Source organism: Exophiala bonariae (assembly GCF_035927105.1).
Source record: "Exophiala bonariae strain CCFEE 5792 chromosome Unknown scaffold_16, whole genome shotgun sequence".
NCBI lineage: Eukaryota > Fungi > Ascomycota > Eurotiomycetes > Chaetothyriales > Herpotrichiellaceae > Exophiala > Exophiala bonariae.
In genome coordinates, this window is record NW_027042491.1 from 90,415 (window position 1) to 103,129 (window position 12,715).

Genomic DNA, 12,715 nt, shown 5'->3' on the forward strand with positions numbered 1-12,715 from the left:
CTATCTGGACTCGATGATTTTGGTCTAATTCCGAGTGCGAGCATGAGTCAACTCGCCATCCATTACGGTTCGAGCCATGCCCATTGGCCTCCAGGTTGAACAACTACTCACGACTCATCATGCCGTCCACCAACCAGGACAACCCAAGTCCCTCTGCGTCTTCTATCTTCCTCCCTCTAGGCCGCAGGGCTCGACGAGATTCGAAGGCATCCCTTGCTCATGATCTGGACCAAGGCGCTCTCAACGACGCTCTCGATACAATCCATACAGCCGCCTCTCAGTCAAACAATCTTACTGTCTTTAACGAGTACACCGACCCACCCTCCGGCGCGTCTGTGACGGAGAACAGAACTCTCGCTAGTGATATACAGGGTGGCCTCTCGGGACTCTACAACAAAATAAAAGCCTCTGTAGCAGGTCCGAAAGATCTAGAAAATGATGGACCTTCTATCGCACCTTCAACCCAGATTGTGGTCGACGATCGCCTCAGCTCTAAGCCCAGTTCAGGACTGACCTCCAAGGTCCACTCGCCGCGCTTGAATGCTTTTGACTCTCCTGTCGCTATCGACCCACCATCCATGCAATCCTCAATGCATTCCAAGCTCTCCTCCAAAGCCACGAGTACGACCAAAGTATCACTGCCAACAACCCCAGCTTTGAGGTCCCCGACTGGACCACCAACCCATTCTTCATATGCCCTTGATCCTGCGGTTACTGAAGTCAGCATTCATGCTCTAGGATCGGGCAACCACTCGAGAACTGGCTCCGGGTTTGACATAGACTCACCAACCCATGATCACCCGTTGTCACATGCTGGAGATGGCGAGACCTTGCGGAGGGTGTTATCCAAGACAGCCAATGACAGTATTGTTTCCGAGCGTGCTGGTCGAGTCCTCACCTCTCCAAGATTGTCAGCCATCCAAAGGCCCAGTGTTCGCATCATTGCAGGCTCGCACGAACGTGCACTGTCTGCCGCGTCGATCCAGAGCAACACGAGCCAGGCAGACACTGTGACAAGTCCTTCCGCTCACCCAATCTCACTCAATGATAAGAATTTTTCACGGGTTATATCCCATCGACAGGACATCGCTCAAGCACTCAAGCACCATCCCAGCCCTTTGGATCTTCTGGCAGAAAATGCTGGCCACCCTTCGAGGACTACCTCTGGGGCGAACCCCAAAACTCCTGATAGTTCTGGTCTGAGATCTCCTGGCCTGTCTAGCCTAGACCAAAGACCAGTCGACAGGCTTCCACCCAAGATTAGTCAATCGAGACTGCCAGGCTTTCGTGCAGCACGAACGTCCTCTCCCGATTCGTCAACTATGTCTGCGCCTCTGTCCAGTACGATTGCTGACAGACCGGCCGATAACAAGAAGAACGCCCATGCCTCCAGCGAATTCCAACCGAGACCAATCAACAAACTGCGGAGTAAGCTATTGAGCAAGGAATTCTGGATGCGAGATGAGAACGCAAAGGATTGTTTTCATTGCGGAGAACCGTTCACCACTTTCCGCCGCAAACACCACTGTCGTACGTGTGGACAGATCTTCGACAACAAATGTACTGTACTAATAAGTGGAAGCCATTTTGGATCAAATAGTGCAGTACGTGTTTGTAAGCCATGCGAGTCAATCATAACTTTCCACGATGACGACTCTTCAGACTATTCAATGGAAGATTTCACCTTGACTGATACGGCTTCGAGACCAAAGACCCCGGAGCGTTTGCCTGTGAACCGCTCCCTTGCACGATTTGATGATGACAACGTTTCAGTGACTTCTCAGTCTCTCGAACAGATGGCGAAGACTCCAACCATGAGTTTCCCTGTGCGAAGAGCTTTCGAAGGTGCCGACCGTACTTCGGCAGTCCTTGAATTTGACACAACTGACCGTCCGCTGGCTCGGCCAAGTTCGTCTCGATCATTGAAGGCGAGCCACTCGATAGGCCATGGACATAAGCGCCACCCTTCACGACATCAACATATTCGAAACTTCAAAGCATATCATGAAGATAGGGTTCCTTTCCAGCGACGAACTGTTGAAGATGGACTCAAGGGGATGAAAACTTCTGCTTTTCATCGGGACAGCATCATCGATCCTGATCTTGCACAATACTTATCCGACGACCCATCCAGTGATGATGAGCAATCTCTTAGCAGCATGAATCAGGATTTACTTTCTCGGAGTGGCCCCGACAGCGACAGGACAGCCATTGGTGGCCTCCTGGCGGCCGTCAGGAAAGGACGCTCTCGGATCGGCGACCGCAGCATCGCCGGATTCTTGAATCTAGCACGCGAAACCGACGATGCAAGTGTCGCGAGCTCGCGAGGCCTCGATCTATTGAGGCCACCTCGCAAACGAAATCTTAGTGTGTCGAGCAGTATTCATCAGCGCAGTACCCCTAGGAATACACGAGAAAGACTGCAAATTATTGTACCCGGTAGCCAAGAAGACAGAAATGATGGTTTAGGTGATACTCCTGGATTTCCCCGAGGGGCCTCTAGAATGATTCGAAGCGCATCAATGCGCGGAATTGCTGCACCAGCCATGGAACTCAATCGTGCCAGCATCCAACATGTCCATAAGCTGTTACAACAACTACTCAAAGATTCCAGCATCCCAAAGCTCTCGAGCTGGGAGGACGCTCTTATTCCGATCCTTCTGAGGGCAACTGATGATGTTGATCCGGATGTTCAGGGTGGGGACGACATAGATATACGCAATTATGTGAAGCTGAAAAAGATACCCGGTGGAAAACCCGGTGACACTGCGTATATATCTGGTCTGGTCTTCACCAAGAATGTTGCTCTCAAAAGTATGGCACGGTATCATGCCAATCCGAAGATTCTGATCATTACTTTTGCGCTCGAATATGCAAGACATGAGCAACACTTCATGAGCTTAGATCCTGTCATTAGACAGGAACGAGAATACTTGGAGAATCTGGTTGGTAGAATCGCAACTCTTAAACCGGATGTTCTTTTAGCACAGCGCAATGTTTCTGGTCTGGCGCTCGAGCTTCTCGAAAAGGCGCGAATCACTACAATCTTCAATGTCAAATCATCTGTGCTAGATGCGGTATCTCGATGTACTCAAGCTCGCGTGGCACACTCCATGGACAAACTCACTCAGCCGGGGTCTCTGGGTAGCTGTGACTCTTTCGAAATAAAAACTTTCGTTGCTGATGGACGGAGGAAGACATATGTCTACCTTTCGGGGTGCCCACCACAACTAGGGTGCACTGTTGTCCTTAGAGGCGCCGATCGACAAACTTTGGCGAAGATAAAACGAGTGACTGAATTTATGGTCTATGTCGTTTACAACCTGAAACTTGAGACATGCTTGATGAGAGACGAGTGGGCATTGATTCCCAGCACCCTCACAGACAAGGATTCTGACAATAATCGTTACAAAACGGATGCCAAAGACAAAGGACTCGAAAGGAGCACCGAGAGGAAGTCAAACACGGAATTGCTCTCAGAAGTACCGACAGATGTCGAAGGTCAACGCAAACCAACTTCAGACATATCTAAGACGGATGTAGCCTCCACTGGCAAGGACGAGATACCTGCTCCTGCAGTCAGAACGAATAGCACTGATTTAGTCCATATTCCAGACGACATCCCGGTGCCAATGTTTTATGAAGACCTTGTCCTTAAGCACGAAACAAGAATACTGTCCGCCTCACCTTTTGTGAAATTCATGCAACCCTACCTGTTGATGCGCGCAAGGGAATTGGAACGGCGAGTTGCTTATCTCAAGCGACTCCGAGACCAGGACCTGAGCGCCGAACAAGGCATGGAAGACAAAGGAAAAGTCAATAAATTTACACTGATTCAACCCGAGATGGTTCATCGTCCACTCGCTGGTGCAAGCAAAAAGGTTCGCGAAATCATCCACGCAGTTCATGATGCGGAGTATGACAAAGCCGCATACAATTATGAAACTCAGAAAAAGCAGTGGGAGACTTATCTGTCTGGGAATCGTAATCTGTTTGATCCATTCGCTCATCAGAACATTGTGGTTTTGTTCAGCCAAGTGTCTACCGAAACTTCTGTTCCCTGTTCTGGCCCAGATCTTCTGGCCTTTAGCTTCTACAATGAACACGAGATCGAGGCTGAGTTTGAAGCAGACTGTACCTTAGGCCAATATGTGGAAGACTTGTGTCTTCGGGCAGATGAGGTATGTCAATCAGATGCATGCGAAAAGAAGATGCACGAGCACCATCGTCAGTATGTACATGGGGAGGCGCAACTCACAGTCTTTGTTCAGCCATATCCTGCTAAGATGCGTGGCTACCAAGATGTCATACTCATGTGGAGCCAATGTAAAATTTGTGGAATCGAAACCACAGTCACGCCCATGTCCTCCAGCTCGTGGAAATACTCTTTTGGAAAATATCTCGAGTTGTCATTTTGGAGTTCCGACCTTCACGCTCGTGCTGGTATATGTCCTCACGATTTACATCGGGATCATCTTAGGTATTTCGGCTACAAAGATTTCGCTCTTCGAGTCCATTATGATCCCGTGGACCTTCTTGAAATCATTGTTCCAAGGATGAGGATCACATGGAAGGTGGACAATGATCTCAAATTCCGCAATGAAGTATATACCCGTATGGAGCATCGGATCACACGATTCATGTTGTCTGTGAAAGCTCGTCTGAAGAGCATTAACGTTGATACTGTTCTACTCGAAACTGCCGACGCATGTCGGACAGAAATTGAGCGATTGACAAAGAGAGCTAGCGAGGAGCATTCAAGCTTGATCAAACAACTTCAAGACAGCTATACAAATTCAAGATATTGGGAAACGATACCACTCAATGGCATTGTACGCATCACTCAAGAAAAAGTTGCCGAATGGGATACTGCCTTTGCAGACTTCGAGAAAGATTTTTTCCCATCAGAAAAAGATATTCGGCGGCTGGCTACTTTGCAGCTCAAGAAGATTTTCCTTGATCGTGACGTGTCGGTTACCTCACTTACGTCAAACGAAGAAGGTACCACTACCCCTCCAACGGAGGAGATTATGGATGAGAAAGACACCTCTGTCGGGATGCACATGGGAATCTCGGAGCTACAAAACGGCACAAAACTATCTCCCGAAAAGACGCAGAACGTCCTACAGTCTGTGGTGGAAGAGCACTCCCTGCCCTCCAATTCAGATGTCAAGTCAGACACGCCTTTTGAAGTCAGCAAATCTGATGTGCAAGCTTTGCCATCCGTTGTAGAAGGGCCATTGAACGTTGAGGAGGTCAAGCATCTCGACCTCGCCCTGCCTCCGGCAACACACCGAACATCCTTGACTGAACCTGATATCGGTGTCCCAGGTCTTGTTGCGCTTAGTCCGAGTGACCTTTCAATCCAAAGACCGAGCGTTGATGAGACTATACCACCTTCATTGAGCCTAGATCCCGGGGAACAAAAGGCAATGGCCAGTCCCAAACCAACCCCGAATGATCAATTACTTGTGTCCCCCTCCTCAAGTAAGGGAGAATCCCTCAGCCCTAAAACAAGCCGAAAGAGCAACGATGGACATTCAATGTCACCAAGCCTCGCTCGAGCTCACTCTCAACCTGCTGGATCTGTGGCACTCCGAGCAAGTGGTCATGCCAACTCGAGCACGTTATCTGCGATCAGTGCCATGAACGGATTCGCCACTAGTCAAGGCATGCAGAGTCCCATAACAGCAGGCTTAGTCAGTGATTCCGGACTAGTAGCACCCGAGAAGAAATTATCTGAACGGCTCGGGCTGAGCCAATTGAAGAAAAACACATTCGGAAAAGGGCATTCGTTGATCCCACGAGCCATTTCGAACCGCAAAGAATCGCGAGTCTCCAACCTCGCCAAGCACTTCGAACAATTGAGTAGGGAGTTCGAAAGAGAGCGTGTTAGAGAAAGGAGATTGCGCACCGCTAGAAGCCGGCAATCACGATATCCTCTGGCCGTCTCAAAACCGATTGTTGAAGTCTACAAAGACGTGGATGAGGCGGTCGATGAGAAAGGGGATACAGATGACGTCTTTGGAAACGATGGGCCCCCGTCAGATCATCCTGTGCAGCCTGCACACACAACGCAAGACATGGCAGATGCTGCTATTGCAGAAGACAGAGTCGTGGGTCTGCAAATCGAGGACATCCACGCAGATGTTACGGAAAATGAAACGGAAATTCAGCCGTCGAGCCATGCACCTTCCGAGGCCGAGGATCGAAGTGATGTAGACGATGTATCTGAAGAGATCGACTTGCCTGGTTCCCCTGAGGATTTCATGCGGACGTCACAAGAAGATATGGATTTAAAAGAGCTCCCAAAGCACGAACGCACATCGTTGATGAAGATGTTGACCAATTTCTGGGCCGAACGCTCTTCCAGTGGATGGACAACTCTCGAGTACCCCCTTGCAGCTTCCGAACACATTTTCGCAGACTGTGACATCATCGTTAGAGAAGACGAACCGAGCTCGATCATTGCGTTTGCATTAGATTCCCAAGATTACAAGACCATGCTACAGGATCTCCAAAATCGATCAAATAATGATTGTGATGTTATGGAAATCAGTGGGCATGACCATTCTGATGAGCTGCAAACGGACGTCATGCATTCCCTCCTCCGGAAGACGGGCACTCATCTGAAATATCAGTTTCAAGAAGGACCCGCGAAAATGCTTTGCAAAGTCTTCTTCGCGGAGCAGTTTGACGCTGTGCGCAGAAAGTGTGGGGTGGCCGATCGTATCATTGAATCCTTGTCCAGGTGTCTCAAATGGGACTCCAAAGGAGGAAAGACCAAGTCTGTTTTCCTGAAAACATTGGACGAGCGATTTATCCTCAAGTCGCTTTCTCCAGTCGAGACACAGTCGTTTCTCAAATTTGCACCCAACTATTTCCAAATCATGTCGGAAGCCTTTTTCCATGAATTGCCATCAGTGATTGCGAAAATGCTAGGGTTCTACCAAATTATCATTAAGAACCCAGTGACAGGTGTGGAATATAACTGGTTCCTCCTCCTAATGGAAAATCTGTTCTACGATCGGGTGCCGACTCGTATCTTCGATCTGAAAGGGAGCATGAGAAATCGCAAGATCAATGCCACTGGAGAAAAGAACGAAGTCCTCCTCGACGAAAATATGGTGGAATTCATATATGAATCACCATTGTTTGCTCGGGAGCACAGTAAGAAACTTCTCCGCTCATCCGTTCACAACGACACTCTGTTCTTGGCTCGTCAGAACGTCATGGACTACAGTCTGATGGTAGCAATCGATGAGAATCGCAAGGAACTAGTCGTCGGCATCATCGATTGTATCCGGACGTACACTTGGGACAAGAAACTAGAGAGTTGGATCAAAGATCGAGGATTTGCACGTGGAGGCAAGAACCGGCCTACAGTGACGAGTCCGAAAGAATATAAGCGGAGATTCAGAGAGGCCATGAATCGATATGTGCTCGAGGCGCCTAACTGCTGGCATCAATTCAAACCAGTCAAACTCGAGCGCAAGGTACTCAAAATCGAGGGTGGAGACAAGGATGGGGATAAGGGTGAGAATGAGGTGCAGATCTTATAGATATGCCCACCAGAAGAACAGACACAGTTCACCATGTTTGTGAACGGTCAGAATATTGTCATACGAGCGGGGCAGCATGGATTATTAAAGTATACACGGGACTCCAGCGTTAGAGCGCAGCATGAGCGACAGGTGTTGCATTCCTGGATAGAGCAAGCACATGGCAGTATTGAGCTTTTGATACAGATATTTTTTGGCCTTGATGTTTTCACGAGGCAACAACGGGAAAGATCCTTGGTTGTAACATAAGCCCAGCCGTCCGCGCTGCCATTCCAGGATAAGGTGAGGCTCGTTTTCCATTGATATGAACATTGAATTGGCCCTCAAAAACCAATTTCATCAGGACTCAGGAGCACCGGACGTCCTGAGTACGCGATATTACGAGGCGCACGTAATCAACAGCAGAAAAAACTACCGGCATGTAATGTAGAGCATACGTTTCTGGTGGAAATGAATTCAAGTAGCTGCAGTAGCTGGGCAGGCTATCAACTGTGCGCCATATGTACGCAGGGCACACACATTGCTAAGTATCCACGGGCTCTTCTGGGTCATAGCTATGGAGCCTCATATGACCATGAGTATGGTATGGGTTCTCAATCCTTCCGCTAAAGACCATCTCATCTCATGCCCATTTCACACCATGCCATAATGCCATGCCATTATCTTCCCGATCGACTGCAGTCGTAGATCCAGGCTTGCGCTGTGAATTTCTGAATCACTTCCTTCCTTCCTTCCACCTCTGTGCTCTGCTCTGCTGTGGCTTTTCATCTTGGGGGTTGATGGGATTCTGGGGAAATGTTCTGTTCTGTTCAGTTCCGTTCTTTCTCGCTGACGACGGTGGCGACCGATTGCTTGATTTTGAGCTTGTCGTGCGTACTGTTGATCCGCTGTGTAGTGCGAGGCTTGCTGCTGAGGCGCTGGATTGCATTTTTTTGAGATCAGGGATCGTTCCGTCGTGGTGGAAAATAAACTGGATTGAATTGAACGAGCGATTGGGATTGCTGGGTATTGTGGTGCTGGGAAAAAATTTGGGCTGGGCTGTGCTGGGCTGGGGGGAAGGGGATACAATGATCCAAGATCCAAGATCCGTTCAAGAAGAAGACCAACACTCTTTTCCAAGATCGGATGGAGAGCTTTCTGTTCGACGTTTCAATTTCTTGAGCACAAGAATAAGAAGACCCAAACAGTGTCTCCAAGATCGAGTATCTTCTGTGTGTATCTCTTGAATGCAAGAACAACATTTGGTGGTTCTTGGTGGAATGGTGCATTTGTCAGCTCGACGGTGTTTCCCCAGAATCTCGAATAAAATTGTGAATCTTTCTCTGGGTTTCTGGTTTCTGAATTCGGCTCGATTTTCTTGCTCTTTCTGAAATCCGAACGGAATGAATGGTCGCTTTGACCAGAATTCTGACTTTGCTATTGCTGGTGGGTTCGCTTGTTTAACATCTCAAGCTCGATGATGAAATTGATGTGATTTGATTCCATGTTCGGTGGCGGACAATTGTGGTTGGAGGATCAATGGGCAGTTCAATAATTGTGCTGAGAGAAGGCAACTTCTACCATCCAGTCTCACCGGAGTCATATTCAATGAATCCAGCTCCATCGCGAGGAATAAAATGAGCAGAGTACATCGAAATCTCTTCGAAACCACCAAAGCTTCCAGGTCGTCGTCGGAGCCAATGGTAAAAGGCGTCGCGACCCTTGTTGGGCAGGCAAGCGTCGTGGCAGCGGACCTTGCGAAGATTCAACAAATCCAACGCAGGAAGTGCAATGCGATTGAGGCCCAGCAGATTGACCGCGTTGGTCTCTCTCCACTTCTCCGCGCTGGTTCTGGTATATTTCATACAGATCCAGCACAAGGTGGTGCCGTGTGGCATCCATGATTTCAGCATGAGAAGGAGAATCCGACGATCACTCAAATGATTTGTGTACACACAGGGCATGTCATGGCATTTTGCATGCATACGAACCGGAGAAGGCAAGTCGGTCACTCCAGTGTCGACCTTCTTGCTTATTTCGTAGAAGAATTTGGATGTCAGTGACAAGCTGACCCTGGATGGAACATCGAGTTTGTCAAAAATGGCTCTGACAATCTCGGGAGGCACCTCATAGAGCATAGTCTTCTTCGTGGGGTCATAGACTGCTGCATTCTTGCGTCTGCTCTTCGTCTTGCGTCGCTTGTTGCTGGTCACAATCTGTACATTTGTTAGATCCACTGAAGATGTCTTCAGGTTCCGAGACAACAAGAAGCTGAGATCGGGATTTGGCTCATCGACTTACCTCATCGTCCACCTTGAGATATCTCTTTGTGCTTGAAGGCGGAGGTTGGGTACGACGCGGATTTGCAATATAAGTCGCCAAAAATTCCAAAGCCAATGGACTGGGTCCTTGTCTTGCCAGTGCCGTAGGTCCAGGGAAGCTTTGCTGACCTTGGGCTACGGCAGGCTGGACAGCTAGCTGGCCTGTGACAATGCTGGAAGACGCGGGTGGCTGAGGCTGAGGCCCACCAACCTGCAGAGTCAATTGACCTTGAGGAAAGACTTGCTGAGTAGGAGTAGCCATTTTGACGATGAAGAGTTGTATTGGAAGAGAATGGTATAGGAAGTGGATGAAGGCAACAAGTGGCCGACCTTGAAACCTGAAACAGTGGAAAACTTGCACTGTAGCTCGATGGATCTGGATGGATTGTGTTCAGATCCACACCAACGACAGGGGATATGTTATCGAGGAAAGATTAATACAGTTGGAAGGTTGAAAAGGAGGATTATATACCACAGTATGCAGCAACATTCACAGTTGGTAACACTGCTGTAAGTCACTGCGTACTCTTGAATTGTGGAGCTGATACCGAAGTGGGTCGATGAGCCAGGGGCTGACGAGGGTGTTTTGGAGAAGAATGGCTTGAAAGGCTGTCAAGACGGATGAATGAATAGATCTCACTTGAGAGCAGTGCTGAAGAGGTGGAAACACCCTTGCATGGACAGTTAAATTTGTCTGGGAGCGTCGCGATGGGGGTATAGAAGCAGGCTTCTGCCACCAAAAACCACAACTTGCCGACGAGTAGGAAGCCCATGTGAGAGAAGACTGGAAATGAAAGGAGTTCATGACCTGTGAAGGAATAGATCTGACTTGAATGACCTCCAAGATCAGGAGGACAGCTTTGCACGAGCAACCAAAAGGTCTTTGTGGCCGTCGCGAGAATAGTATTGAAGCACAGCTAGGCCAACACAGAGGGTAGTAGAACCGACAGATGCAGAACCCATGTGATAACGTTTTGGCCGTGCAAGAGTGTATAGCACACAGGAGATAAGTTCTGGCTGAGGGAGTGTTCCTACACAGGTCAGAACATTCTCTCATGCATAACCCAAGAGCGTGTTTGGAGGCGTCGCGACGGTGCTGTCCGAGTAGGGTCTTGCCACCAGTAAGCGCTGCAAGAAGCGACATGCAGCAAGGTCTTGATGAGCATAGACCTAGCTGTGAGGGTGTGATTTGACAGGCCTGGTATCTGATCTGACTCAATGTTCAACTGATTAATTGTGAATGTCCTTTCATACACGACCCAAGAATCTTTGAGAGCGTCGCGACAAAAGATATGGCAGTATGGTCGCACCACCATAGAGTCCTACTAGTACCGACGAGCGGAGAATCCATGTGAGGATGAATTGTTGACGCCGAGATCTTTGAATGACTTCACTGTATCTCATATTGCTGAAACTCACACGGGAGTACTGCGTCGCCCAACCTAGTGCAGGTAGGTACTTGTCAAGGCTTTCCTCGATGTACTTCCTCAGCTTATAAAAGGGTGAGGTGACTGACGATCTCATCTCAATATAATTTGCTATTGCCAAGTCTGCAATGGCATGTGCGTCTGTTATACGTTCTTCAGTGTAAGCAGCAAGTGCTTGAGCCGTGTTTTGTGATTCGTCGAGTTTGGCAAACAGGACCCTGACTGATTCCAGACCAGCATTCATTCCCTGCCCGTAGAAGGGAACCATAGCATTGGCAGCATCCCCAATAATAACGACGCTGTCACCATAATGATGTGGAGAGCATTTGATATTGACGAGTGGGAGATGTGGATTACGTTTGAACTGGGCCACCAAGTCCACTGGCCTGATATGGGTGGACACTCCCGGAAAATGCTTGTCAAACATTGAAACAAGCTCTTTATCTGATCCCGCCTCAAGCTTGTTGAAGAGTTCGACGGGTCCGAACAATGTGCAGACAAAAGACTTGTCAAGGTTTGGCAAGGCGATAAACATGAAGTTGCCCGCGGGCCAAATATGCAGCCGATTTGGGTGGATCGCGAACTCATTTGATGCTGTTGGAGGCATGGTGAATTCGCACCATAAGCAGTCGATATAGTCCTGTTGATAGTTCATTCGAGCGAACTTCATCATGTGAAATCGTGCAGCCGAGTGTGCACCGTCAGCTCCGATCAAGAGGTCAAAGTCTATCTCAATTTCCCTTGCTCGTCCAGAAGAAGGTGTGGATTTATTCATCACTTCAAACCAAGCCTTCTTTTGTCGAAAATCCGCACCTGTCAACTTATGCTGGAAAAAGAAAGTGACATTTGGCAAGGAGTCTAGGTGGTCAAGCAAAATATCGTTCAGGCCACCACGGTCGACTGACCGTTGGAAACGGCCATGAACATCGTAGAGTTGGCTCTGCTGGGACAGTGCCCCAGTTGCTGATCGTGTATGGATCATGCGACCATGCATAGGGATGGTCTGGGCCAGCAGGCGGTTGAGAAGAGTTTCATCCGCAGCTGAACGAAGAGCATTGATGCCACGTTCAGATAAAGCCAGGTTGATAGATTTGGTGAAATTCAGTGGGGTCGTTTCAGCATTGCGAAGATCTATCGACCGATTAGAACTTTGACAAACAAGCTTGGAAATTATGGGAGTATAGCAAAGTGGGGAATGGATTGGAAACCAACATACCACCGCGAAGCTCATAGACTTCAACTTCATAACCCCGGGAGCTTGCATAAAGAGCCGCCAATGAACCCACAGGGCCTGCGCCGACGATGACAATCTTCTTCTTCTCGGCCATAGCTGGCTCCAACGTCTATGCTGATTCAACAAGGGAAAGAAACAATTCTATGAGATGACAAACCAACAGACTAGGAAAGTGAGGGATGATGAGGATGA

General features: G+C 48.6%; 3 protein-coding genes across 3 annotated transcripts; 1 reads left to right on the top strand and 2 right to left on the bottom strand.

Moving 5' to 3' along the window:
• Nucleotides 1–119: 119 nt before the first annotated feature.
• Nucleotides 120–7,562, top strand: LTR84_003330 (uncharacterized protein; the record flags this gene model as incomplete). Its single annotated transcript, XM_064846918.1, has 1 exon — nucleotides 120–7,562. One exon carries the CDS (start codon nucleotides 120–122, stop codon nucleotides 7,560–7,562), a length of 7,443 nt encoding a protein of 2,480 aa, XP_064705271.1.
• A 1,556-nt stretch (nucleotides 7,563–9,118) lies between these two features.
• LTR84_003331 (uncharacterized protein) lies at nucleotides 9,119–10,124 on the bottom strand (the record flags this gene model as incomplete). Its single annotated transcript, XM_064846919.1, has 2 exons — nucleotides 9,119–9,757; nucleotides 9,843–10,124. The coding sequence occupies 2 exons, from the start codon at nucleotides 10,122–10,124 to the stop codon at nucleotides 9,119–9,121; spliced, it is 921 nt and encodes a 306-aa protein (XP_064705272.1).
• Nucleotides 10,125–11,110: 986 nt separating this feature from the next.
• BNA4 (kynurenine 3-monooxygenase, mitochondrial precursor) lies at nucleotides 11,111–12,617 on the bottom strand (the record flags this gene model as incomplete). Its single annotated transcript, XM_064846920.1, has 2 exons — nucleotides 11,111–12,420; nucleotides 12,506–12,617. The coding sequence occupies 2 exons, from the start codon at nucleotides 12,615–12,617 to the stop codon at nucleotides 11,111–11,113; spliced, it is 1,422 nt and encodes a 473-aa protein (XP_064705273.1).
• Nucleotides 12,618–12,715: the final 98 nt, after the last annotated feature.